Below are 27,660 nucleotides of genomic sequence, written 5' to 3'. Positions count from 1 at the left end.
TCTGTCCCACCTCCATGATCCTGCACCCTGGCAGGCACTTTAAATATCTCTGTCCTCATAAAATGTGGTAATACAGTTTCTTGTTCTGACAAAGTAGAAGTGTATTGAGTAGGAAAGGGGAGGGGAGATAGAAGAGGAAGCGGCGAGGGAGAGAGGAAGGGTGCCTAAGGTCTTCATCTAATCATAAAGCACAAAGAATACTCAAAGGAAAGTTAGCTGTATCAGACAGCCCAATTTTTAATAAAACCTTGTTAGAAATTACAATTGAATGTGCATTATAGCAAGATACACATATAACTGAGGACACATTTTTAAGAACTGGTAAGTCACAATTCTGTCGTTTACTTTTTAAAGTTATATCCCACCTAACCATGACTAGGGTGGGGGAAAATTGTACAAGTATTTTTCATGACTGAAGCCCTCCTTGACAAGATACAGGAAATATTCAGGAAAGCATTTAGTGCTACCACTTCTGACATATTCTCCCACCTGCCTAAGAGACACAATACTATCTATAAAACAGCCACATTCACTGTTTAAAGGCACCAGGGCAATCCTTCTGGAATTTCAACTAATTAGAAAGAATGCACTTAGTCTTAATCACATCATTTTCTTCTTTCATTCTAAAGGATCCTGAATCGTAGGCCCACACGGTGTCAATGCCCTCTCCAAGGCTTTGATTTGGTCTCCAGTGGGGGAAAGGAAAGCGGCAGGCAATGACCCGGGCGTCGAACGCTAACTCTTCTCCAAGCTTCTTCTCTAGTTGCAGCATCTGTGAAGGAACAAAACCACACAAAACCCCTTCAGATGGTGGGGAGGACATGGTGTTCAGCACTAAGATATGCATATGAATAACTAACTGGGTATATAAAACATTAGCTTTCCAGTGCTTGACAGAGAACATCCAGGAACTGCCAATTCCTTTCAAAGTTAGGCAAGGGACAATGTACTGTGGAACATACATGTCAAACAGTGTATGCAATTATAAGTGAGGACTAAATGTCAGAAGACTTCGGCAGAACCTTAGAATCACCTTGGAAGACTTCAGTGGGCTGGTAGAGGGATGCAAGAATTTAAAGAGGTTTGCTGAGTGTGAAATAAGACACTGGCTGTACAGAAATGATAATAGCAAATTAGCAGAAGACACAACGGACGTAGCCTGCAATAAGCACTCTGTAGAGGAAGGAAGGCTCTATGCACTTGAATGGTTGTGAGGAGACTTCTGGAGAGTTTCACATTTTAGCAGCAGTTTCTACCCCTTTTTAAATTTTTATTATTAAAGGTTTTCATGGTTTACAAAAGGACATGCCTTGTCTCTTTTTTTCAAGTTGTACAGTCTTTTCTACTGGTCAGTCGCATTTGTTATAAGACATTAGTGTTGAGTACAGTATAAGATCAGGAAGAAGGGGGGAGATGAGGGGGGCATTTTGTTTTTGGCAGTGTACGTGTGGGGTTTTGTGTCTATTCGCTTGTTCCGTTTCCTTGGTAGTGAGAGAGGTTGGGGGCCCAGGGTGTGGTTGGTTGTCTGTGATGGGATCTGTTTACCTTTGTGAGGAGAGGAGGACTTGTTGGGTCAAGTAAGCCAGATTGCTTTGCATGCTGTTGGTGGGTTCTTGTCGTTGTCTTGTTGGGCTGTGTATGTGATAAAGGGGAGCCATACTGGAGTGAAGGCGTCCTCTTTTATTTGTCCCCGTGTCAGTTTCAGTTTATTGGTTAGCCTTTCTAATAAGCAGTTTCTATTCCCTCCCCCCAACATGAAACAAGGATTCTGTCCTACCCATTCATTAAAAAGGTCTAATTGATTTCTATATACCAACATTCTAGATCATCTTATGATTCAACTAGTGGATTTTAGCCCGTTTAAAAACGGGCGCTAGAGGAAGCGGCCTGCCGGGACTGGCTTGGCGGTGGCGGGTCTTCCCGCCACCACCAAGCCAGTTCGCAGCGGGGGCTTTTCGCCGTTTGCCTTCCCCTGAGGGGGAGGCAAACGGCGAAAAACCCCGCCGCGCCGCAATTCGGCTCCGGGACTGGCTTGGCGGTGGCGGGTCTTCCCGCCACCGCCAAGCCAGTCCGCAGCGGGGGCTTTTCGCCGTTTGCCTTCCCCTGGGGGAGGCAAACGGCGAAAAACCCCGCCGCGCCGCAAATCGGCTCCGGGACTGGCTTGGCGGTGGCGGGTCTTCCCGCCACCGCCAAGCCAGTCCGCAGCGGGGGGTTTTCGCCGTTTGCCTTCCCCTGGGGGAGGCAAACAGCGAAAAACCCCGCCGCGCCGCAATTCGGCTCCGGGACTGGCTTGGCGGTGGCGGGATGTTCCCGCCACCGCCAAGCCAGTCCGCAGCGGGGGCTTTTCGCCGTTTGCCTTCCCCTGGGGGAGGCAAACGGCGAAAAACCCCGCCGCGCCGCAATTCGGCTCCGGGACTGGCTTGGCGGCGGCGGGAAAAAGGGGAGGAATTCCTCCCCTTCTTCCCGCCGCTGCCAAGCCAAAGCGGGCCTCCCTCCGCGCCCGCTGCCGCTTCGGCTTCCTCGGGTTCCCCGAGGAAGCGCCGTCCCATGCCGGAGGTGTGCGGCAAGGCTGCCGGGGGGGGGGAGCGCTTCTCTCCCCCGCCGCCTCACCGCGCACCTCCAGCATGAGACTGGGCTTCGGAGCGGCGGTTGGCGGAGCGGCAGTTGGCTGTTCCCTGTGTCCCGAGAGCACGGGTCCAATCCCTGTGTCCCTGGTTGTCCCTCCGTCCAATCCCTGTGTCTCTGGGGGACATGCGCAGTACCCCAGGGACACACGGGACATCTGGACGCAGGGACAACATGGACATTATTATATAGGATAACAGAAACTTACCATTTGAGGTACTCCAAATATAACAACATTTGTGTACTGGGAAAAACTGACCTATTAAAAAAAAGGTAGTCATAAATATTCATCCTCTAAAAATTCTGTTTGTCTGTCTACTTCAGGGGTCAGCTAACCTGTTCAGCAGGGGGCCGGTCCACTGTCCCTCAGACCTTGTAGGGGGCCAGACTATTTTTTGGGGGGAAATGAACGAATTCCTATGCCCCACAAATAACCCAGAGATACATTTTAAATAAAAGGACACATTCTACTCATGTAAAAACACCAGGCAGGCACCACAAATAACCCAGAGATACATTTTAAATAAAAGGACACATTCTACTCATGTAAAAACACCAGGCAGGCACCACAAATAACCCAGAGATGCATTTTAAATAAAAGGACACATTCTAATCATGTAAAAACATGCTGACTGTCCATGGGCTGGATTTAGAAGGCGATTGGGCTGCATCTGGCCCCCGGGCCTTAGTTGGGGGACCCCTGGTCTACTTAGTACAGACCATATGTGTGTGTAACGTGATGAAAAAGTACATCTAGTTCTTTCTTTTACATTCTTAGAATCAGAAAATCTGTATTTAAGTTAAATTAAACATTTTGCTCCAGCTGTCTAATGGCAGCAATGTAGTGCAGTGGAGATCCCTGCTCCGTTTCTACAGATGGACGATGGAAGAAAACTGGTGGTGAGTTTTGCTACTTTGACTTGCCTGCCACTAAAAACACCTATCTGAATTTCTGCTGCATAAGCAAATGAAAGTCTCATTTTCTAAACTTATCTTCTACTTCTAAACAATTCATTTTGTGTGTTTTTCCTAGGCTTTACTTCAATTGGAAGAAGCCTAGATTGGTCCCTAAGTTGGGATACTGATCATATTACACTCAAGAGCAAACTTTCTAGGTTAAGGCTTCTTAAGAGGAGAGATATTACTAATATTTAACCAGGGATAAATAATTTGGTAAGCTGGTCTAATATTAAAGATTCCTGTTCCAGTCTTTTTATGTTTCTCTTTCATTATATTTTCATGAATTTCAAACGTAATTATAATATATGTGAGGAACTGTTTAGTCTACAACCCTCTGAAAAACTCCTGTTTCTTTTAAAGTCACAGCCATCTAACAACTAACTCTCATGAGAACATATCAGATTAACAGTGAAAAGATAACCTGCTTCTTCACTAACTCTGATGGAACTTGTATTCCAAAACAACTTGTGGGTTCTGGGTTGGGGATGGCCAATTAATTTAAATACAGCAAGGAAAAGAATCAGATCAAAACCAGGAGATAAAGAATTCAAACAACTGGGAGCAGCATGGAAGAAATTGTGAGGTTCAGTAGTGGAAATTAATTTAATTCCTTTGAAATGTATGTTAGCTGTTTTTCCCAAAAGCTCAAAGTTGCCTACAATAAATAAAATAGCAAGACAACAGCATGAAATCCCAGTGTTACAAAAACAAAAGAGAACAGCATTCAACAACTTCCATTTCCCACAGCTCAGATCATAAATTTTAGCCAGAGAAACAGAACATGTTGCCATTTGGGCTTCAAAAGGACAACGAAACAAGATTACAGAATACAGGAGAGGGAGCCAAAAGGAGCCAAAATGTGACCATTAAAGATGAGCAAAATAGATTAGGCAAGCTGAAGAATTCAAGACAGAGGAAAGAGAGAAGACACCAAGCAAAGTGTTGAAAGAGTTACAGGGAGAAATAATAGGAGAGAGAGAGGTTTAGTTGCGTTAAAGGAGAGTAAAGGATGTCTTTTACAGTATAGACATTACAAAGGGGAAAGCAACAAGACTTAGCACTGAATGAATGTGGGCCTGTACATAGATAAAGCCAGAGAGGAACCCTGACTTAGAGGTGTCCTATCTAAAGAGCAGCACAGTGCAACCCCCCACCCCGTAAATTCAGATTGTGACAGGTGTTGGGAGGTGGCAGACCTAAAGACCCACCTGCTCTTATGAGTCAATAAAGCAATGCTAAGGCCGTGAATGGTGTCACCTCTAGTCAGCCTGAGGCCAACCACAAGAGTGCCCCCTTCACCATCAGGGAAGAAGGGGTGAGTGAAGACCTACATCAGGAACAAAGAGGGGAGAATCAAATTTACCTGATCTGATGGTTGAAGTGGGAATCAAAGGCTGTCAAAGGGGCCTGCTCTGAATCACGCTGTGCAGGTGCAGAGTTGAGAAGACCCTAGAAGGCAGCCCCCACCATTTCCTCCCTAGGGGTAGGAGGAGATCAGCAGCCGATTTGCCAAAAGGCCGCTTTGGAGGTGGCATTGAGGAGGGGGCTGAAAAGGAGGGGGCAGATTTGGCATCCAAGGAGGAGGATGCAGCAGTCACAGCAGCAGTAGCATGTGATGCATCCCTTGGGAGACCAGACCTGCTACTCCTGAGGATCCTGCCGCCCAAGATGGCCTCGGTCCAGTATACCTGAAGGAGCGTTTCCACCTCCATCGTTCTGCCCGGACACTGAGGTCCAGCGCCGAGGGCCTTCTGGCGGTTCCCTTACTGGAAGAAGCAAAGCTACAGGGAACCAGACACAGGGCCTTCTCGGTAGTGGCACCCACCCTGTGGAATGCCCTCCCATCAGAGGTCAAAGAGACAAACAGCTACCAGATTTTTAGAAGACATCTGAAGGCAGCCCTGTTCAGGGAGGCTTTTAATGTTTAATAGATTACTGTATTTTATTTATCTGTTGGAAGCTGCCCAGACTGGCTGGGAAAACCAATTAATAATTATTAAGATGGTCGCCTCACCTTGCTTAATGGGTGGGCCTGCCCAGCCTCTTGTTTGGCCCAAAGACAGACACAAACACAAAGGTGGAAGAAAGGGGAAAGGGGGGATGGCCATTTTGCCTCTGGTTTTAATTTAATTTAATATGTGTGCTCAAATTCCAATTTTCCGTTGGAATTTCAATATTAGTATGCAGCATTTTTTTTTAAAAAAAGTTAAAAGCCATATTCAGTATTGCAACTGACCATTTTACTTGCACCACTTATCAGTTGTAAATGTTCTCGTACCTTCCATAAGTCTGAAATGTAAAATTTGGCATTCTGGTGAACTCCTTCTCTCCAGGCACAGTACCTGGAATACCACACGAGCCAAGGATTTAATTCGTAACCAACAGCTTTGAATCCAACTTTTGCAGCTGCTATTACCTGCAAAAAGATAAATCAGTCTTTGTTCAGTAAAATAAACAGATTCCTTGGGACACTGAATATTTGAACTTGGTACTTTGTGAAAATACAGAAAATAATTTAAATAAGGCAAACATACACCAGGATCTTAGGCATGTATAGCATTGTATACTGAGTTCAATGGGATTTAATTTCTATTGCATGTATATACGATAGGAATAATAAAAGGAATGTTTTCTTGTTGTAGCAATTATCTCTTCAATTGCACATCTCAGCCTTGCAAATATCTGAATAAATCGATTTGGGTATTCACTTTAATGGGAATCTGTCAATTTGTTCATTTGGAGCCACTTACTGTCAGGGTTGCCTGATAATGTATTTTCTCCTGCAATGGTTTAGAAAGACAAGAGCTGCAACTTTTCCCAGCTCCATCTGGTACGCAGGCTGAGACCCTACCTGCCCGCAGACTCTCTCACCAGAGTGGTGCATGCAGGGAACCAGGCAGAGGGCCTTCTCAGTAGTGGCGCCCGCCCTGTGGAACGCCCTCCCACCAGATGTCAAAGAAATCGGACTTTTAGAAGACATCTGAAGACAGCCCTGTTTAGGGAAGCTTTTAATACTGGATGAATCATTGTAGTTTAATATTCTGCTGGAAGCTGCCAGCATTAGTTCTGATCTCGACCCAACTGCTGGGCCTGGCTGGAGCTGGCACAGGGACTAGGCCCAGCCACCATCATCCCTCAGCAACCAGCCTGTGACTGCAGCAGCCCTGCTCTGCAAAGCCCTGCCAAGCTGGGGGTTAGAATGGAAGCCTGAACCAGGAAGCTAAGCAGTCACAGAAACTCTGCCTCCCTCTCATTTTCCCTCTTGTTCTTTTGTCCTAGGACGTGGAGTCCCAACTGCTAGAGCAGCAAGAAGGAGTGTGCAAAATGCCTGAGATGGTGGACAGGGCAGGAAAAGTCAGAGGTGCTTCAACACCTGACTTAGCAGCAAATTTTAAAGTGCCCATGTGTGTGTGGCAAGGGACACTGGATTGCAGCTGACAGCTCCACTGATGTACTTTATAGCTCAAATGCAATGACATGATTGGCAGGTGAACTGGAAACATCTCCGATTAAAGGATCTTAGGTAGGACTGGGAAAGAAACCTCTGCCTGGGAACTGCTGCCAGTGAGACCAAAGAAGACTGGACTGCATGTGCCAATGGATCCGTCAAAGCAACTTCATGTGTTCCTATGTCTCGCCCAGTTCTAGCCCTGTATGAAAGCTACACACACTTTGAGCACGGTGCCACATAGCATGGCTCCAAAAAGAACAAAACTTGACTTTACTCACAATGCGCCCATCACCACTACCGATATCAACCAGGGGTCCATTTCTGCCCTTTAGCATCCTCAGGACATTTTCAACCTGCTTTGAAGTTGCAGGGACATATGGCAGGCAATGCTTCCTCAGTGCAGGGGCAATAAATGGCGTAGCAACAGCGTACAGGGCCACTAATGACCCACCAATAACACCAGTGACCAGTAAGCCCCAGTTCCTTTGTTTAGGGCCGTCATCTGAGGCCATCAACAGCATCATGTCTTGTGCTGTGTTGCCTCCAGAAAGTTTTTCCGGCATACCAAAAATACCTAGAAAAGGGAAAACATTTATTATACAAGAGAATATCTATTCAGCTTATATTCTTACACCCCAATTTCAACAGGAGATATGAGAAAGAGCCCGGCTGGATCAGGCTGCCCAATCTTACGTCCTGTTTCCCGCACAGACAATTCAGATATATTTAAGAAGGCATAAAGGCAACAGCCCCCCTCCTGCTGTTTGTCCCTCACTAACTGGCATTCTGGTCCATGGGGTCACAAAGAGTCGGACGCGACTAATTGACGAAACAACAACAAACTGGCATTCAAAAGTATACTGCCTCTGAACAAGGAGGGGGCATTAAGGATTAGATAAATTTACCATTCACAAATTTATTCCCTTTTAAAGCTGTCTGAGCAATGGGCCACCACATCTTGTAGCAGCAAATTTCATTAGTTAATTATACATGAAGTTCGTGTTCAAATCTCTCTCATTCACAGCAGCAGGACTTAAAAATTCCTGGCTTTGGGAATATCATGCCTCTGCTTTCTAATTTAAAACATCAATTTCCTTTCTGGACTGTGCCTCATGTCAACACTGCCTCAAATTGTATTAACGAAAATGAATTACGAGAGAAACTGAATTATGCCTCAGCTCTGTTCTCATTTAAACAGTACAAAATGTACATATACAATCTAGTATTAATACATACTACCCAGTCTCGCAGGATCTGAATAATGAAGGATGATCTCTCATCAGAAATATTTCCTTCGGCATTTCTACTGTAACGTTCATTGGTGTTCTAACGCTTGAAATGTTAATGTTCCTTCATAAATTGGATCCTATTTGAATGGGGGAAAACAAATGGAAAACACCATGTGTTATATAAGCTCACTATGCGAATATACTTCTTTTGAATGCATTATCAGAATCATTGAGAATTCAGACACATTCGGCCTGATCCTAAGCTTGTTTATTCGGAAGCAAGTCCAACCGATCTGAGCGGGACTTACATGTGAGTAAGCATGCATAGGATTAGGCTGCTCATTTCACAGCAAATTCTGCAATGAAATGAGCAGTCTAACCCTGTGCAGGCCTAGTCATTTGTAAGTCCCACATGCTGGAGAATATGCCACAAGCCACATTCTTTAGACCAGAGACATTTATTGAAGGCCATCTGCTCTACCCTATGCAGAGTTAGGCCTGCTGATTCCAATAAGCCCTTGTTATACCCCATTTTGCATAGGATTGGGCTGTAAATATTCATGATGTGCACTGTATGGCATGTGAAAGAACTTTTATAGTAACAAAATACAAAACAATGGCCAGAAACAGCTATGCAGCAAGGTAGCAGAATGCAATATTGGAGGTCAAAAACATCTTCTAAGCCTGGCCTGGAATGCCTTTTATCAGCTTTCGCTGATTTGCCAACTGCAATCCTATCTACATGGAGATAGTTTATCTGCTTTGGTTATCCAGGTTCTGGTAATCTACCCTTTGGACAAATTCAGTGCAGCATTTGTGGTTCTGCCTTTGTAAACAGGCCACACACCTCAGCTTGTCCAGAATAGGGTTGTAAGATTGTTAACTGGGGCTGGCCTATCTAACCACATTAGCTAAAGGTAAAGGATCCCTGGACAGTTAAGTCAAAGGCAACTATGGGGTTGCAGTGCTCATCTCGCTTTCAGGCCGAGGGAGCTGGCGTTTGTCCACAGAGAGATTTCTGGGTCATGTGGCCAGCAGGACTAAACTGCTTCTGGCGCAACGGACACTGTGATGGAAGCCAGAGTGCATGGAAACACCATTTACCTTCCTGCTGCAGCAGTACCTATTTATCTAGTTGTACTGGTATGCTTTCAAACTGCTAGGCTGGCAGCAGCTGGGACAGAGCAACGGGAGCTCAGACTCAGTGGTTTAGACCACAGTGCCACCCGTGTCCTAATCATATTATGACAGTGCTGTCGCCTGCACTGACTTCCAGTCTGTTTCCAGACCCAGTTCCAGGTGCTGACTTGTAAAGTCCTCAACAGCTTGGGACTGTCTCCTCCCATATGTCCCAAGCCAGACACTGAGATTATCTGCCATCAGGGAATGGAGACCAGGAACAACCAAGATGGGCATAATATTTGACAAAGACATAAAGGAACAATTAAGATTAATACTTCTCAGGAAGGAGAGCTTCACTGGCGAAGTGAATGTGTTAATACCGTACAAACTGAAGTTAAATCATTGTTGTGAGGGACAGGGACTACAGACAGCCCCCTCCCATCCTTAGAAGCAGTTCTTCCCAGAGTAGCAGCTGCAGCGGAGAGGGAGAAGAGTCCAGCGGGGAAGCAGGAAGTAGAGGACATGGCTCTGGCAGGGTCGCAGAGCCCCTGCTCCGTTTGGGAGAGGAAGAAAGGGAGAGGGAAAAGGGGAGGAGGGAAAGCACGGAAAGAAGACCTTTCCCTCCGGTTCCAGAATTACGCAAAAAGAAACGAGGGAGGAGATTTGGGATTCCCAGACTTCTATGTTGGAAGAAAACGCGGGAATCCCCATTCCAGGGTTCTGACTAGAACTGGAAGCATGTATCCTGTATAGCTCTATCACTGTAAATAGACTGCACCTAATAAAAGCATGAAAAAGGCAAAGACGGAGTAGCGTCTTTACTCTAGAGTAGTCACCACCTCTGTGACCATTGTTAACTGTGGTATAAGGGATTTTATCAAGATTGGATTGTAATTGGATTGAGTAATAGGTTTGGAAGCAGAATTAAAGGGAATTAGCAGACCTTAAAGTACAGCATGCATGCTCATTCGGTGGTAGTGCACTTCTGTGCATGTGCAGATGGCGGCAGCCGCTTATACGCACACACAGATGGCAGAAGCCGCTTCCGAGCATGCGCTAATCGCGGCAAACCCGTTGTTTACTTCTGGGCTTCAACGTCTGCGAGATGAGGCATATGCAAGTTGAGGTTCCACTGTAAAAAGGCTTATACTGGATTTCTGTAACTGAAAATTAATAAAAATTATTTTAAAAAAGAAAGAATCCAAGTAGTTGTCCATGCACTGGTGCTTCAGCAGAAGTGTCTGCTAATGGAAGGGGAAGCAATTTTTGCAGATTCTTTCTCCCTCTGTCACCTCCCTGCACTCCAAATATCTGTTCAGTTGGTGGAACCCTCCAAATTATGTTTCAAGGTGGATGCAAGGGGGAAGTGGAAAAAAACGCTTGCCCTCCCCCTCCATTAGCAGACAACTCCGATAAAAAAAACAACCACCCTTGCCTGCAAGAGTACCAAATGGATAAATCCCTTTACTTCAAAATCTAAACCCTGTGCTTGCGTGTGTTGGATTTTTTTATTCCAATTTTATTTTCCTCTTTATACTTAGTTTATAGTTGCATTATATTGCACTGGAAATCACTCAGAGAAACTTGTTATTAGACAGCATACCAATTAATAAATGAGTAGGCCGTTGATTTTGGACCCGTGGCTTCATCTTGGAGGTCAAACCTTACCTTGCCATTTACCACAATTTCAAGAGGAGAAGAAAGAGGGCAAAGGGCGGCATGGCAAAATGAAAAGAGGGAAGGCAAAGAACGGCGAGCAGGAGGAAAAACAAAGATGCAGGCAGTAAAAAACAGAATTTTTGTTGAGAAGCAGCACTCAGCACCAAGACTAGAGGCCGAGGCGCCCTAGGCACAAGGGGACACGGCGGCCTCCCAGTCACCCACGCAGAGCCTCATCCTGTCCAGGCTTCTTTGGAGTCCCCCTTGGGAACGCAGCAAAAGGGATGTGCGCGGCTCTTCCTGCGGGGCAGAGAACTCCATCGCAGGAGGGAGGGAGGCCAAGAGCGCCCCAACTACGGGCAGAAGCGTCAAGGGAGGCCGCCACTCCGGGCAGACTGCACCATTGTGCCCTCCGAAAGGGGGGGACAGGGCGTCCCCCTAAGTGAAGGGATTCCCCTGCCTGCTTCCACTGAAAAGCCAAAGGATACCATCGAGTTCAGAAGACCCTCTGCCACCTCGGTGCTTCTCGAAGCGAGACCGCCGCTTGAACCATCAAGACCGCCGCTTGAACTGTCTCGCGTTTTCTGCAGGAGGGAAAGGGGAACCTCCGCTTCCGAATTCAGGATTTCCCGCCCCCGTCCCGTCCAGGGTGGTTGGCGCCTAGACATAGGAAAACTGTAGAGGGGCACAACAAAAGTTTTGAGGTTCGCAAACCCCTGGAGGTGGAAGGGGGAGCTGCCCGCAGAGAATATGGAGAAATCCAGGGCTTTAGTTGAGCTGAGCCTGGCGTCCTCTCCCCAGAGAGAAGGCGGCGGCAGCAGCAGAAACAGGAGTCCATCATCTCAGATGGTGAAAGAGGTGCTGACAAAAGCTTGTTTTTGTTGGGACTTATTTGTATTGGATGCGGGACTGTAATAAGAACTACGATCTTCATGTTGATTCGCTTCCTTGGCTTGTAAACCGTCTCGCGTATACCAACACAGGAGGGCGGCATACAAAATAAACGACGTAGATGGGTTAAACCCTAGTGTAGAGATAAAAAAATTCCTTCAGTAGCACCTTAAAGACCAACTAAGTTTATATTTTGGTATGAGCTTTACGAAAGCTCATACCAAAATATAAACTTAGTTGGTCTTTAAGGTGCTACTGAAGGAATTTTTTTATTTTGCTTCGACTCAGACCAACACGGCTACCTACCTGTACCTAGTGTAGAGAGGCTTTCGCTTTTAAGCCGGAAGTTCAGATGCTAACCCCTCCCTCTATCTCTATGACTGTTGGGCGTGACCGGAGCGCGTGCGCACTCGCGCCTCTCCCCCAGACGCTTCCAGAACAGTTTGGGAGAGAGAAAGAGAGCGGCGCGTGCGGTGCCGGTGGGCAGGTTCTCGCGAGACAGCGGCGGTAACGGGAGTTGGAGTTTCCCTCACGCGGCCGCTCCGAGGCCTCCGTCCCTTTCTCAGCCTCTCGCAGCCATGTCGGCCATGGGGACTCTGGCGTTCGACGAGTACGGGCGGCCCTTCCTCATCCTCAAGGACCAGGAGCGGAAAAGCCGCTCCACCGGCATAGATGCCCTCAAGGTACGCGGCGAGCGTAGAGTTGCTTGGAAATGAAACAAAGGGTTGCTGGCTTCTCTTTAGGGTTTCCAGACTCAAAAGAGAGCAGGGCAATGGAAGGCACAGAAGTCCCGTCCTCTCTTGAGCCTGGCAACCCTCGGCGGGCGGCGGGGAGGCTGTTCGGCCGGCCCTCGGATTCCAAGGCCGATCCTGGTCCTGCAAGAGCCGCCTTGGCTCGGCCGCGGACGCACCACGTCGTTGCCGCTCCCGGGCCCCGCCTCTCTCCCCTGACGGGCTCAGATTTTACAGAAAGAGAGAGCGGCGCCTGGGGCTGTGGCTGCTCCCCGTCGCGGCGTGACAGCGGGGGCCGCTCCTTGTGCTCGGAGCCGCAGACGCCGCCTCCCTCGGCCCCTTTGCGCGGAGCTCCTGCCCCCTCCCTCCCTCCCTCCCTCCCTGTGATGCAGAGTTCATGCTCCCCTATTACGGAGTTCGACCCCTCTCCCCCAACTGCCGCCCCATCTCTGTTCCCGCTACCTACAGGCCGACTTGTTTCATTTTCCCCAAACCTCTTTCTACACCTTGTCTCCCCCTTCCTTTCTGTTTCCGTCTCTATGGAGCGTTTGACAGCATCGATCGGGATCCTTGATCCACAGGGGCAGGAATGTCGTCACACTGCACTAACCGCTTTTTTTTGGGGGGGGGTGAGAGAGAGAGAGCTTTCATTTCATTTTGAAAGGAAAGGAGCTAACGCTCTGCCTAACAAATGCTCTCCATGTTCATAGAGACACGAAAATGATGCAGCCACTCAGGTGGTATAATTCATCTGTATGTATTAATACAGAAAGAAATATATAAATGGTTACATTTTTCGGTGACCCTTATGTGTCTATTCCGTTTAGCTAATGAAATAAATAAAATAAAATAATAATTAAAAAAGAGGCAGCACTGTCTCCATCTCTGTTCTTGCAGGATTTTGTAATGCTGGTTCTGTACTTGTGTTTTATAGTCTCACATATTGGCAGCTAAGGCAGTAGCCAATACTCTAAGATCTTCGCTTGGGCCGAATGGTAAGTATAATTGTGTTATAAATCTTTAAACCTGCTGCGTTAAAATGCTTTTCAATTTATACTGGCATTTCATTTCAATGTTTGTTGCAGGCCTTGATAAAATGATGGTTGACAAGGATGGTGATGTGACTGTGACAAACGATGGTGCCACCATCTTGAATATGATGGATGTGGACCATCAGATTGCTAAACTTATGGTTGAGCTGGCGAAATCTCAGGATGATGAGATTGGGGATGGGACCACAGGTGTTGTTGGTAAGATTACTGAATCTTTTATGTTGAAATTTTGTAACTTTAAAAGTGATTTCTCCCCCCCCCCAATAATTTTATTCATTTTTCAGATACAGAATCACAAAAAACATACAAAAACTCAGAACAAAATATAAAAAAAGAAACACAAAAAATGAATACTACAACATAAAGAAAAACTCTCAAATCTTATATTGTTTACTTATATTGTTGACTTCCTCGATTCCCCCTCACTGGGTTCATTATATAATCCAATTAAGCAGTTTTCATCTTGTCTCTTAAAATTAATCTAACACATTTCATCATTAATACTTAAATATCCTATTCTAAAAATATCATCTATTCTCCACCAATAATTAATCAACTTATCCAAATCAAATAATATTTTCCCTACCTCTATCTTCTATTTCTCCCCTTAGCCTAATTTTTTTTTACCAAGAACTTTCCATAAATTTAACTATTAATTAATATATCATATAAACATTTAAACCCATTATATCCAATTTTAACCCCCCTTCCCCTGAACTCTGGGTCTCCCAGATTCATCAGCGAGTTCTGTAAATCATAAACCATCCCAGTTTCGGACCATTAAAATCAATCAAAAAAGTTACACCCATTACTACCCCTCACCCCTGTCCCAGCCTAGCCACCATTCTTCCTCAATAATCCCCTGCTGTTTCCCCATTTCTTCAAATGCTGTAGTACAAAACCAACCAACAAAAATTCTCTTCCCCAGCCCTTTCTCAATTTTTATTCCCTTTGTATTCTGACTCCAGTATGGATCCTGCCCTCCCTCTCTCACTGGGAGGACATTACTCCATGCTGGCTCTTCTTTGGTGACTCCTTGAATCCCCCCCCCTCACTGGGGGAACCAATTCCATTACACTGTCCAAGACTCGTGGTTGTTCCTCTTGCGAGACTTCGCTCTCTGTTGGGGTTAATCCTTTTTCTCTGTCCTGACAATTCTGGTTCCTTTCACGCCATTCTGTATTACTTTTACGCAACAATATGTTATTTTGCTGCAGCTCATTTCTCAAGTCCAAAAACAATTCCAAAAGGTCCTTCTGGAAGTCAAGGCCTTCAGACGATGTTATGGCTACAGTCATCCTGTTTACCTCAGATTTCATGGGAGCAGAGCAGAGCAGGAAGTTGAACAATAGTATTTCCAAAAACCTCAGAAATCAGGCTTATGTCCAAACTGGTTATATTTCTCATTTTAAAAATCTTTTTCATGTCTTAAAATTCTTATGTCCGTCTATAAAAGCAGCAATGTCAAACTCTCTTCACAATTGACAGTTCTCAATGTCAAAAGGGTTAACAAATTCCTTTCTATTATGACGTCATAATGGCGGCTCGCTACTTCCTCCCGGGACCCGACTTCAGTTTCCAGGGGGATTCCCCCAGTCCAAATTGACCATTTTTGCAGGGATTTTGGTGAATTTAATCCTTCTCCCCTTTACCCTGCCTCCGGGGGAAGGAATTAGGTCCAGTCCTTGATATTTAAAAGATTCCTTTCACTTTTCTGGCTATAGGCAAATTAACTGCATTTACAGTCCTCTCAATGGGGGAGATCGACTTCCTATTTAGATCTCCTCCCATGGCCAATTCAATCCAATTATTAAACAAATTTCTTAAATTTCTCCTTTTACTCACGGTATCCAATGTCCTCAAATTTTAATTTTTAGAAAGAACTGATCGCTGTTGCCTGGCAGGGTCGCAGCTTCGTGTTTCCAAGGTAGCTTTGTTCCGATGCGCCGCGATTTGCTCCGACCCTGCTCTCATCGCCCAAAAATAGGCAAACCGAGGGAGGGGGGAGCTCGCTTCTGGCATCTGCCAGATCCACATCCCCTAAAAGCTCAATTTGGGGTTTCTTCTGGGGGGGCGCTGCGCTGGAGCAGTCCCCACCCCCATCTCAGGTAGATTAATAAAAATATTCATGGACTTGCTTGCACACAGCTGTTTCAGGAACTTATCTTTAGGTGACAGGAAAAACATTCCTCTTCTCGCAAGCTTTTGGCTAATTAAACCGTGTATTGGCTTTTAAACTGCGGTGGGGGTTGTTTCTTTGTTATTGTATGTATTTTTGTGGTTTTGTATTGTAAACCACCTTTCAATCTTCGTGTGAAGGGCAGTATAGAAATTTAATAAATAATAACAGGGAGGTAAAATTGCTTATTAAATAGGTAAAACATTTTTGTTACAACTTTGCTTCTGCAGTTCTTGCAGGTGCTCTATTGGAACAGGCAGAGCACTTGTTGGATCGTGGTATTCATCCTATCAGAATAGCAGATGGGTATGAACAAGCTGCTCGCATTGCTATTGAGAACTTGGACAAGATCAGTGACAGTTTTCCTGTTGACCCAGAGAACCTAGAGCCTCTCATCCAGACGGCAAAGACTACTCTGGGCTCTAAAGTGTAAGTACACACTCCTCCTCCTCCTCCTCCTTCTAAAATTAATGCTCCTAGGTATTGTAATTCTGCAGGCAAATTTCTGTTTGAGCTTGTGGTTAATGAGAGTTGAATTATGCATTACATTGAGCACATTGTGTGTTTTTTAAAGCAATGGGTAATATTCAGCCCAATTTCATTATACAGAATAGATTCATTGTAATCAATGGACTTGAATGATTTAAGTCCAGTACAATGATTTCATTGGGTTTATTGAGTATAACTAGCATTGGCTATTGCCCCATGTGCTTAACCCTGAGCCTTGTTTTGAAGGAAAACCTGCTGATTTCCAACTGTTGCTAGTGAGGAAAGATTATCAAAAAGTGAACTGCCACAGAAGCAGGAATGCCCCAGGCTGCCTCTGCCTCTGCCACCTTTGAGAGTAGCCAGAGGAGGTACAGGAATGATGCAGCACCCACACCTATCTACTTTTGCTCACCCTTTCTTAAGAGAAATGAGTTTGACTGCTCACTTTTCTCTCTGGAAGTTGTGGTGCACCAGATTAATCAAGGAAGGAGCAGTTACTTAATTCACTCACCAGTGACAATTGAACCCAAGCTTCCACTGAAAGCTACCCATTGAGAGAAGAGGGTGGGTGAGAAGGAGCAGTGGCTGTTCCTTGCTACTTTCTTGCAACAGCAAGGATTGGGAAAGTGATGGTTGCTGCTGCTTCTGATCACTCATTTGCTCTTTTCATTTGGCAGGCTACACCTGCTTGTGTGCTCTTTGTTTTGGTGAGCAAAAGTAGGTGGTTACTGCTTCTTGGAGCTGCCACTTTTACCTGCTTTTTGTCTTTTTACTGTGTATATTTTTACTGTGTGTATATTGGGGAGCTTTGGGCTCACCAGGCCCACTTTCCACCAGAGTTCTATGCAGAGGGAGAGCAAAGGTAAACAAGTGAAAAGATGAAGTAACTGCCTCCATGATGAACCACCTATGTTGTGTCACCCAAAGAAAAGAGTGAGGAAGCGGAGACAGCTGCTTGCAATTTCTCTAGGTCAGGCATGGCCAAACTTGGCCCTCCAGCTGTTTTGGGACTACGACTCCCATCATCCCTAGCTAACAGGACCAGTGGTCAGGGATGATGGGAATTGTAGTCCCAAAACAGCTGGAGTTTCTGCAGCTGGGCGGGGAAAGAGAGGAGATACTGGGTGATAACTTCATGATAAGTTCTACTGTGGGGGGAAATGTTGCCAAAATGCAATCCATTGCTGTTTACTCTTTACAACAGGCTTTAGTGATTAGATCTGGCTGGAGGGCTGTATCCTTGGGCTGCATTGACAGGTTACACCCACCTGATGTCAGGTCACAAAGTTCAGCCAGACTTGAAAAAGAAGATTGTTCCCTTGCACCCCCAACTTTAATTCAGAGTCAATACATGGCTGCAAGGAAAAATCAGAAACACGCTTAGAGTGTGCTTCTAATTCTTCATCCTTTAGTTGCAGCTTGAAGTTTTCAGTGGTGGCTTGATGTTTCCTATGTCTGACATCATATGACATCAGGCCATGGAAAGCTGGCTGTGGTTAGCTCAAAAAGGCCTTGCAGACCTGAGGTTCTTCACTACTCTTTTACAGTTTGATTTTCTCTTCTCACTGTTTTCTGCTGATAAGTTCCTTTTCTTCAAAATAAAAGTGGTGGCGTTGAGGATAAGTGCTTAACATAACATGCAGTTTGATCATAAATTTAAAGTGAGCTTGTGTCAACATAGTTTAAAGATTCTATTTATTCTGTGAGTTCTCCAAAATCTTCAGTAAGCCATTCGGGTCTACAATGTTTGATTTTTTTTTAATTACCTGAATATTTTGTAATGAAACTTTCTTTCATTTTTAGAATTAATCGTTGCCACAGACAAATGGCAGAAATAGCTGTAAATGCGGTGCTAACTGTGGCAGATATGGAGCGTAGAGATGTTGATTTTGAGCTGATAAAAGTCCAAGGCAAGGTCGGTGGTAGACTGGAGGACACCCAACTAGTAAAAGGTGTGATAGTAGATAAAGACTTCAGCCACCCACAAATGCCTAAAGTGAGTGACCTTGTTGATTTGGTAATGGGATTTTTTCTTTGTACACCTTGAATTTTCTTATTGCTGCTTAAGTCCAGTTGTTCTAAATGAACTCAAAATGTATTATTACAGTGGTACCTCAGGTTACAAACACTTCGGGTTACAGACTCCACTAACCCGGAAGTATTACCTCGGGTTAAGAACTTTACCTCAGGTTGGGAACAGAAATGGCGCGGCGGCAGCGGGAGGCCCCATTAGCTAAAGTTAGGAACGGTAAGCAACGGTTTCAGATTAAGAACAGACCTCCGGAACAAATTAAGTTCGTAACCAGAGGTACCACTGTATTGTCATTAGTATCTGGGGTGGTTTGTTCTTGTGGAAACCATTAATTTTTAATCATTAAAACTTGAAAATTTATTACCCACTTTAACTGTAGCCCTTATTTTCCCAGGAACTTAAAGATGTTAAAATTGCAATACTGACTTGCCCATTTGAGCCACCTAAGCCAAAAACTAAGCATAAGCTTGATGTAACATCTGTGGAAGATTACAGGGCATTGCAGCAGTACGAGAAGGAGAAGTTTGATGAGATGGTGAAACAGGTTAGAATGATACTTATTTGTTTTAATATGCAAAAAGGCTTTTGAAAAGTGTCACAAAAATCTTCACTTGCATTTGACAATTAACACTCTTTCCAAATAGTACTGTAAGTGACCATTGTATTCAGTGTTGTATATATTCCGCTCCTAAAGTTTATTATATTCCAGGTGCAGGCTATTCAAATTCTTTATCAAGGGAAGCCAAATAATACAACTCGTATATAAAAGCAGTTTTTGCATAATTCTGGTATTCCTAATCATGGGTAGGGGAAGGTGCTATGTATGGCACTGAAACATTGCCCCCCTGCCAATAGATAGCTTATTTATTCACCTCTGTGGTTTATGGGATTTATCTTGCAGACTTCTAAGCATAGTTTTGCAATCAACTGTATGTTCAAAATTATTTTGCTTCGACTCAGACCAACACGGCTACCTACCTGTAATTATTTTGCTTCGACTCAGACCAACACGGCTACCTACCTGTAATTTCAAAATTTCTAACATTTAAAGAGGGGAGAAATGCGCTTCTGCAGAATTTCTGCCTGCACTTAGCCCAGATTATACTTCTTGCAATACTAAAAGGAAATTGAACAAAAATTCTGAATTTCCTATTTACAGCAAGGTTTGTCTTGCATAAAATCAGAAGTTTAATATGCACTTGATTAGGATTTAGAAGTGAGGCTGATGTAAGTTGCAGTTAGAGTTGGAATCCAGTGTACTGTATTCACTATTCACGACGAAGTCTCTTGATTTTCAGTGAGTCTGTTCTGAGTTTTACTTTGTTGGATACCACTCAATGCTTCTAAAGCTGGGAGTACAATTGCGAACCAGTGCTTCCTTGCCCACTTCTTACTTTTATGTACTTCTGAGAAGCTCAAAACTAACATTTCCAGTCAAAACGGAAGCTGACCAGCATGTGCGAGTTTGTACTTTTTTTGAGATCTATGACTCCACCTAGCTCTTAGCTGTGATTGGTCAAACTATGGTGCAGGGCCAATTCATATTTCCTTTTCTTCCTTCCATCTCCTGTATAGCATTGGTAGGCTTTAAGCTTTTGAGCCAGGCCTCTACCGTTTACGTTAGCACGAAGGCCCTTCCAAGCTCCCCTAGCCATCTGCCTAAATTTAAGAGATTAAGGGAGGTGGGGGCGCATTTATTTGATGTGCACCACAACCAAGGGCAACCCCCAAACGAGCTAGGGAGCTTGCCATAGTTTTTAGTACCTCCATGGGTCTGTTCAGGGCTGCCCCTATTCCTGCGGCAACTTACTGTAACAACTTCATGGTGAGTTCCAGCAACTATTTTTCTTGAAAAAAAGCATAGCATAAGTATGTATGTATGTATGTATTTTAGATCAAAGACACTGGTGCAACCCTAGCTATTTGCCAGTGGGGATTTGATGATGAGGCCAATCACTTACTGCTTCAGAATGACTTACCTGCCGTTCGCTGGGTTGGTGGTCCTGAAATAGAAGTAAGTATCAGTCACTTGCTACTCCTTACTTTTCCTGTGTACTTTAAGGTTTGTCATTCATAGCTGTTCTCATTGCTTTCAGTTGATTGCCATTGCAACTGGAGGCCGCATTGTACCTCGTTTTTGTGAGCTCACACCTGAAAAACTAGGATTTGCTGGCATTGTCAAAGAGCTCTCATTTGGAACCACAAAAGACAAAATGCTTGTAATTGAGCAATGCAAGAATTCCAGAGCTGTGACCATCTTCATCAGAGGTGGAAATAAAATGGTGAGTGAGCTAATTTAATCAGATCGTGTCCAGAGTTGTCCCCCACCCCCCCGTTAAAATCTTTGTACCGTTTCGCTTTGATCTGCCATAATATTAATAATAATAATAATAATAATAATAATAATAATAATAATTTATACCCCGCCCATCTGGCCGGGTTCCCCCAGCCACTCTGGGCGGCTTCCAGCAAAACACCAAAATACAGAAATCCATCAAACATTAAAAGCTTCCCTAAACATGGCTGCCTTGAGATGCCTTCTAAAGGTCTGGTAGTTGTTGTTCTCTTTGACCTCTGGTGGGAGGGCATTCCACAGGGTGGGTGCCACTACCGAGAAGGCCCTCTGCCTGGTTCCCTGTAACTTGGTTTCTCGTAGTGAGGGAACCGCCAGAAGGCCCTCGGCGCTGGACCTCAGTGTCCGGGCAGAACGATGGGGGAGGAGACGCTCCTTCAGGTATACTGGACCGAGGCCGTATAGGAGGCCGTAATAGAAATTCCTAAGTTGTGACAAGAACAAGTAGTAATCATTTGTATGTATTAGTGTGCCCTTATTAACTTTGGAAATAGGTGATCTAAGAAAAGTATTTAAAGTTCAAGGAAAGTTCATGACAGAGCATTAGAGATTAGGAGGTCACTCTTTCTTTTGATATACTATAGGTGGATAGCTGGCTCTTAATTCTGGATACCTTAAGGGTTCATTTAAACATAATAGGTTGCATTAACAGTGTGTTTTGCTTGCACAGCAGATTTTCACTTTTTCAAGGGAACTTCTCCATCCTTTCTACTGCTTGAATGTACCTGTTCTGTTCTTTACATGTTCTACTCCCACATGCACATCAAGTTGAAATTAGAGTTTTATTTGTTTCACTGTGTTGTGAGCATAATTTTTATCCCACTTTTTGTCTTCAACCAGTGAACCTTCTAAACTAGATTATCAAATAAATTTTGCCACCTTTGAAATTAAGTTTGTAGGCCTTTCAGTAGAAGCATCAAAACTGAATAGTAGTGTTGTTTGCTCATCCTGTGTTGGACAGGAGAACTGCCTTCTAAAAGGAATTCTTGGGAGGCAAGAAAAGGCTGCAGTTCATTCATTTTGTGTGCTGTTGCTTCTGATACAGATAGAAGTAGCTGGAGGAGGGGTTGTGTGGATTTTTAGAACAGCAGTCCTACTCAGAAGCAAGTCTCATTCTATTCAGTAGGGTTTACTCAACCGATAAATGGATATAGGATTGCAGCCTAACTATGTTTTGATAGGATTTCCGGGTATCCATGCTTTAGGAGCATGATGGGACTGAAGCAATTCTAAGCCACTAAAAAGAATGAAACTGGGCAAATGACAGCAGTAAAATTGCTAGTGGAATCTGCTGTTCAAATTTTGTATGCTTGTTGGTTTTTTCCTGTTTATTGGGAAAGTGCTATAACCTCACCTTTCTTGTGTGTCTGCAATTGCTTTCTCTAATTGAAGATCATTGAAGAAGCCAAACGATCCCTTCACGATGCATTGTGTGTGATCAGGAATCTTGTTCGTGACAACCGTATCGTTTATGGTGGAGGTGCTTCTGAGATCTCTTGTGCACTGGCTGTTAGTGAAGCAGCAGATAAGGTAAAAAAGAAAAAGTTAGTTGATATGCCATGCTGACCAACTTTACATTAAGCTTTTGTAGAACTACGGGTGCTGCACTGCAGATCCAATTTTGTTCCTACTTGTGGTTTCTAGTGAAGCACCTGCTAATAGCAGCACCCTATTCAGTATTCAGTATCCATAAGCAATTTTATGCTTGTGGATTGATAAGGATGAATTGTTACCAGGCTGATAAAACTGCAATATTATTCAGATGTGTAGTATAACTTTAAACCCACACAAGAAATCTTCAAATTATTGGCATCTAAGCCCATCTATAAGTTTCAGTCACTGTAGTATATTGGAGTGTCAGACTTGAACCAGAAAAAATGAGTTTGAATCCCTTCTCAGTCATGAATTTGAATGGCTGGCCTTGGACCATTATTTCCCCCTCTCTTCCTAAGCTACCTCACAGATTGGGAAAAGGACTGCATGCATTTTGATGGCAGTGGGAAGCCTGAATGCTCTCTGGAGGACCACATGTATCCCATCACTTTTTAAAGGGGAGGAGAGTTGCTGCTTTTCCTTTCTTCGTTTTGTTTTGTTTTGTTTTGGGTGCTGTTCTTGAAGCATAATTATACTAGTTTTTTCCTTAGCAGAGTAATCTGTTTTCCACATTTATTGGGCTGGGGTGTTAGCCTGAATGTACACAGACACCTCCTTGGATTATTATTTGGAGTCTTTGAAGAACTGTTGAGTTGCTCATATAAATTGAACTCACTTGTCCTCGTTGGCATAATTACCAAATATGATTCATTATATGGCCTCATGACATTATATTCACTATGTGAGTCTTGAGTGGTTCGTTTTGTCCATGTAGAAGCATCGGGGGGGAGGGATGTGGATCAGTAAAATGACAAATAGGCACACAGTCCAAAATGCTAACAATAAACAAAAAAATGACCACAGTCCTGTTTCCCATAAAGTGAAGAAACAATGTAAAAATATATAAAACGGGGCTCAACAGGTTATGCTCAGATGCATGTCTTTCTGATCACAGCGGCTAACAGCACAGCTGTTGATGTTTACCTAGCTGCTCCTTCTAACTGACTTATAAGGCTTCCTATATAAGCAGTCTAGCTGATGGCCGCCCGCCCCTGCTGGGAGCACTGCTGCTTCTGTTGTTCCTCTTTGGGGTGGAATGCAGAACTGAAGCAGCACTTCCTTGGACTTTGCTCTTACTTCATGCTGTTAAACTTTAGGATAGATAAAACAAAAATGTTGGGTGAGGTAAAGCCAAAATGGTGTGATAGATGAGGAGTGTCAATATAAATCATTCAGCATTTGAATTCTCCACTTATTAATATTTAACATTTATTAATACAATAATATAAATTTTAGTTTTTTATGTAGTAGCTTTGGTTTTGAGGGTAGGGAAGGTAGCTATATTTTGTCAGCTGGAAAAACAATTCTCTGTATGATGTCAGATTTGAGCATCCTCACTCTCCAAATATAGTTACAGCTGCAATCCTGTTAAGTGGAGAAAAATATAATAAAGTAGGCAGTTAAGATTGAAGGGCACATCTCATAGGCAGGTTCTTGTAGCTAAATGTTCTGTGCAGTCTGTGTTCTGTTTGGTTCTCCTTTTTTTTAAAAAAAAAAGTATATATTTTCAGGTAAACAATTATTAAAACATAAAGCAGGCTCTGTTTTCGGACTTCTTATTCTGTGATACTTGTTCTCCTAGTGCCCATCACTGGAGCAGTATGCCATGAGGGCTTTTGCTGATGCCCTCGAAGCCATTCCAATGGCACTTGCTGAGAATAGTGGCATGAATCCTATACAGACAATGGCTGCAGTGCGGGCTCGGCAAGTGAAAGAAGAAAACTCTGCTTTGGGTATTGATTGCTTACGCAAAGGGACAAATGGTAAGAACCACAAGTGCCAGCGTTATTTTCAGATAAGTGTCAGTGAATGTAACAATTGTCTTTCTTCTACATGTAATTTCTTTTTTTTTTAATAATAATTTTTATTGATTTTATACAAACAAAACAAACAAAACAAACATACAATATAAAACTGTCCCTTCGTTTTCCCTCCACCCACCGGTCCACCTCTGCCACCAGTGATACCCATGAGCTTTAAGAATCAAAGGGGTCCTTTGTAAGTTGGGTTTGGCCTCCCCCCTCCCTCCTCCCCCCACATCCCCCCCCTGCCACTGAAAGGACAGGAATGGAGGAGCTCTGAGGATTGGTTTCCCCCAGCTCTTTCATAAACATGCATAAACACATATAAACATAACAACAATAGGGAAGAGTTTTAACTCCCCAATTCTTATTATCTTAACATTGTAATTGTGACTTCCTCGATACTCTTCCTCCTGGTTTTCCTAACAAATTCTAATTGCTTATGGCGGGTTTTCTATTCCAAATTAAAATCCTTTTCTTATACTATTAACTCAATCCTCCTCCTTTTCCATGCTGCCCTCCCACAGGCCCCCTCCTGCCACAAGAGGAACCTGTAGGGCACAGCATTTCCAAGGTTCCATTAAATCCCCTCCTCACCCCTCTGAGCACCCCCTGCCACTGAGTGTCTCAGAGTAAGGAGAGGAGAGTAGGCAGCTTTCTGCCTAAACACCTATCTTAACTTACAAAAATTTACATCAACCTAAAAATTCTTTCCTAGGCCATTCTTATAACTCCCTCAAGAAAACACAGCTTTTTTTTCTTTCTTTTTTACACTCCATCTCCTCTCCCTAAGTCTTTTCCCCCAATTGGATCAGCATTTCCGTTAACAAGCCAAGATTTCGAAAACCGTCTTTCAAAAGCCAAGACAAAACCTTTTAACTAAAATTTTCACCCCACACCCATTCTTTCCCAAATCCATCTCCAGGCCTTTGCCCCCCCCCCTGTCCCTGTCCTTCCCATCCCTCAAAAACATCACCCCACATTTTAACCCCTCCAGGATCTTCAATTCCATTGATCTTTAAATTCCTTTGCTTCTCAATTTCTTGCTCTGCTTGTTTTCCTCCCTTTTGAAATCCATGCTTTGCTGCATCCCAAACATATTTGTTATAGTCCAAGTCCTCTTTAATACTTTCATCAAGTTGTTTCTCCTTACACACAGTCTCAAACTCGGCAGTCTCCAAATCCAAATTATCCTCTAAGTCCTGAACTTGGACTTCAACTTCAACTGATGGTAAATTGGGATGTTGCCGTTCCTTGTAAATGTCCTCCCATGTTTGTAGTTCAGCACAGCCTCCTGGAAGGCTCGAGAGTACTTTGTTTTCATTCTTCTCTTAACCGCAGACAAACAGGAGGTAGGGAACAAAGGGTGCTGGAAAATTCCTTCCTCAGACGATCGACTCCATTTTGGCTGTTCTTTTCCTTTGTTCTTTAACTCAATCACAAATCCATTCTTAATTCCAATTTAAATAGTTCTACCACGTTTTCAATCAATTTTTACTGTTCACAGCAATGCAATAAATCCACCCGGTCTTTTGACAGTTTGACAGCTTTTGACAGCTGTCAAAGCGCTCTTCCCCTTAATAATGCTGTACCTCAAGGGGTGCCGGACTCGGGAGCTGAGATGGTTCAAAAAGATCTTTTTTCCTCTCGGGTCCACAGTCCCAAATACTTTTTCGTCGTTCGGCTTAGGTTTATTTAAAGCGCCTCCCAGTTTTCCATTAGGAAGAGACCGACTTCCGTTTCTTTAAAGTCTCTCCTATTTTTCCAATTAATAAATTTAAAGTCCAAATCAAAATTCCACTTACTTCATGGAAACCTTTAATTTTATTCGGAAGAATCCGCCGCTTGCCGGGTCAGGACTCGGAGCTTCGCTTCTCGGAGGTAAGATATAGCCCAAAATGGCTCCCGCGGTTCCACCCCGCCGGCTCTCGATCGCTCTACTGAGCTCTCGGGCAGCGGGGGATCCGCAAAACGGAGCAGCCGCTGGGCGCGTGAGTCACCGGGACTCTCTACCCGGTGCTTTTACGGGGAGTCCGCTCGCTCTGCGGACTTCCCCCCCCTCCGCGAGGCCAGGGACTTCGGCACGCGAAGTCCCTGCGTCCTTCTCTCCGCCGCGACAGACCAGAAGTCTCTACATGTAATTTCTTAGAAACACCTGAATGCCCTTAATACTCCACCCACTCCAAAAGATGGGCTCTTCAGTTGGATTTAGTGAAAGACAGTGGCATCCCTTTTGTGCCATTGACATTCCAGGGGAGATTCCATGGAGAATTGGGCTATGCCTGAGACCATACCAGCTGTTGGAAATCGCACATGGGGAGAGTGCTCTTGCTTTTAGGTGCTGCTTGGGGGCTTTCTATAGTCATCTGGTTAGCCACCTGAGAATCAGATGCTGGACAGGATGGGCTCTTGGCCTGTTCCCGGTTATTATAATCCCATACAGTGTGGTCTTCCCTCTGGGTCCTTCTAACTCTTGATTGTACCAGCCATTGGTCCTAAGGCACAGGCTGGATAAATGCTTCTTGAGTCTGCAGGCTCTTACCACTGAATAAAGCAAATTGTTGTAACAAGAACATACATAGAAATCTCTACCTTGCTGATACATAGAACAGATCTGTTTTCTATGTTCTTGTATTATGCTGGGAATGTTAAATAATTTTAAGTGAATGCAGTACATTTACATTTTCTTTCTCTTGGCAGATATGAAGGATCAACATGTCATAGAAACTTTGATTGGCAAGAAGCAGCAGATCTCTCTGGCTACTCAAATGGTTAGAATGATTCTGAAGATTGATGATATTCGCAAGCCTGGTGAATCTGAAGAATAAAAAATTAAACCTGACATGTTTCAATTGCAGTGGTCCCATCAGCCCAATTCCAGTGTTTTCTTGTAGGCTGTTTCTGTTTGATATACTTATTTACATCAATAAATAGCTGTTGTGGTGTCAGTACTTTTTCAAAAGTTTCATTGTTCTTTTTCTTAAGTTATGCTGGGTCTCAGCTCCTCTTATACAAAGATACTGTAGAAATAGAAACCTTAAATTGTTCCCATTATCTGTAGCTTTTAATGTACTGCTCTCGTTTCCTTGTGGTGTTAGTACAGAAATTAATGTGACTTTTATAACACTGTCTCCCTAATTTTTGGATTTTAGCATTGATTATATTAAAGTGGGCTTGTGGGATTGTAACTGGGAGGAACTCAAAATAAAAAAAGATTGGGGTTTTGGAAGAGCAGCAAAACAGAGTGCTTATGGTTATGGAAGAGTCTCATCAATACACTGATACCCAGATGCTTTCCTTTTTGCCAGATACTTGCAGTCTTTGTTTTTGCTTGGTGCTGGAAGAATTTTAGTGATACCATAACTTTATAGATAGGCTGTTGGTGTACCAGGTGATTGTACATTACAAATGGTAATGATTGGAGGCCAGTGG

The 27,660-nt window shown here is 44.0% G+C and overlaps 2 protein-coding genes across 7 annotated transcripts; one reads left to right on the top strand and one right to left on the bottom strand.

Annotated features, from left to right (window-relative positions):
• ATPSCKMT (ATP synthase c subunit lysine N-methyltransferase) lies at window positions 1–11,595 on the bottom strand. 6 transcript variants are annotated; one of them, XM_060278163.1, is made up of 6 exons: window positions 11,056–11,259; window positions 8,276–8,402; window positions 7,315–7,610; window positions 5,822–6,001; window positions 2,834–2,884; window positions 1–772 (listed from the first exon to the last, which is right to left on the bottom strand). In XM_060278163.1, exons 3-6 carry the CDS (start codon window positions 7,597–7,599, stop codon window positions 572–574), a joined length of 717 nt encoding a protein of 238 aa, XP_060134146.1. In that variant the 5' UTR covers window positions 7,600–7,610; window positions 8,276–8,402; window positions 11,056–11,259; the 3' UTR covers window positions 1–571. The 6 variants fall into 6 exon arrangements, with proteins under 6 accessions (XP_060134146.1, XP_034957194.2, XP_034957193.2 ...); XM_035101303.2 differs by lacking the exon at window positions 11,056–11,259 and adding an exon at window positions 11,535–11,595 and having other exon boundaries at window positions 3–772; window positions 8,273–8,402; XM_035101302.2 differs by lacking the exon at window positions 11,056–11,259 and adding an exon at window positions 11,268–11,521 and having other exon boundaries at window positions 3–772; window positions 8,273–8,402.
• A 792-nt stretch (window positions 11,596–12,387) lies between these two features.
• On the top strand, window positions 12,388–27,179 carry CCT5 (chaperonin containing TCP1 subunit 5). Its single transcript, XM_035101294.2, has 11 exons — window positions 12,388–12,620; window positions 13,603–13,663; window positions 13,754–13,918; window positions 16,130–16,328; window positions 18,192–18,384; window positions 18,815–18,964; window positions 20,315–20,434; window positions 20,517–20,702; window positions 22,166–22,303; window positions 24,009–24,189; window positions 26,929–27,179. Exons 1-11 carry the CDS (start codon window positions 12,516–12,518, stop codon window positions 27,054–27,056), a joined length of 1,626 nt encoding a protein of 541 aa, XP_034957185.1. The 5' UTR covers window positions 12,388–12,515; the 3' UTR covers window positions 27,057–27,179.
• Window positions 27,180–27,660: the final 481 nt, after the last annotated feature.

Source organism: Zootoca vivipara, chromosome 8 (assembly GCF_963506605.1).
Source record: "Zootoca vivipara chromosome 8, rZooViv1.1, whole genome shotgun sequence".
Lineage (NCBI taxonomy): Eukaryota > Metazoa > Chordata > Lepidosauria > Squamata > Lacertidae > Zootoca > Zootoca vivipara.
Note: the sequence above shows the minus strand (reverse complement) of the source record. Positions and strands in the feature narration are given on the sequence as shown.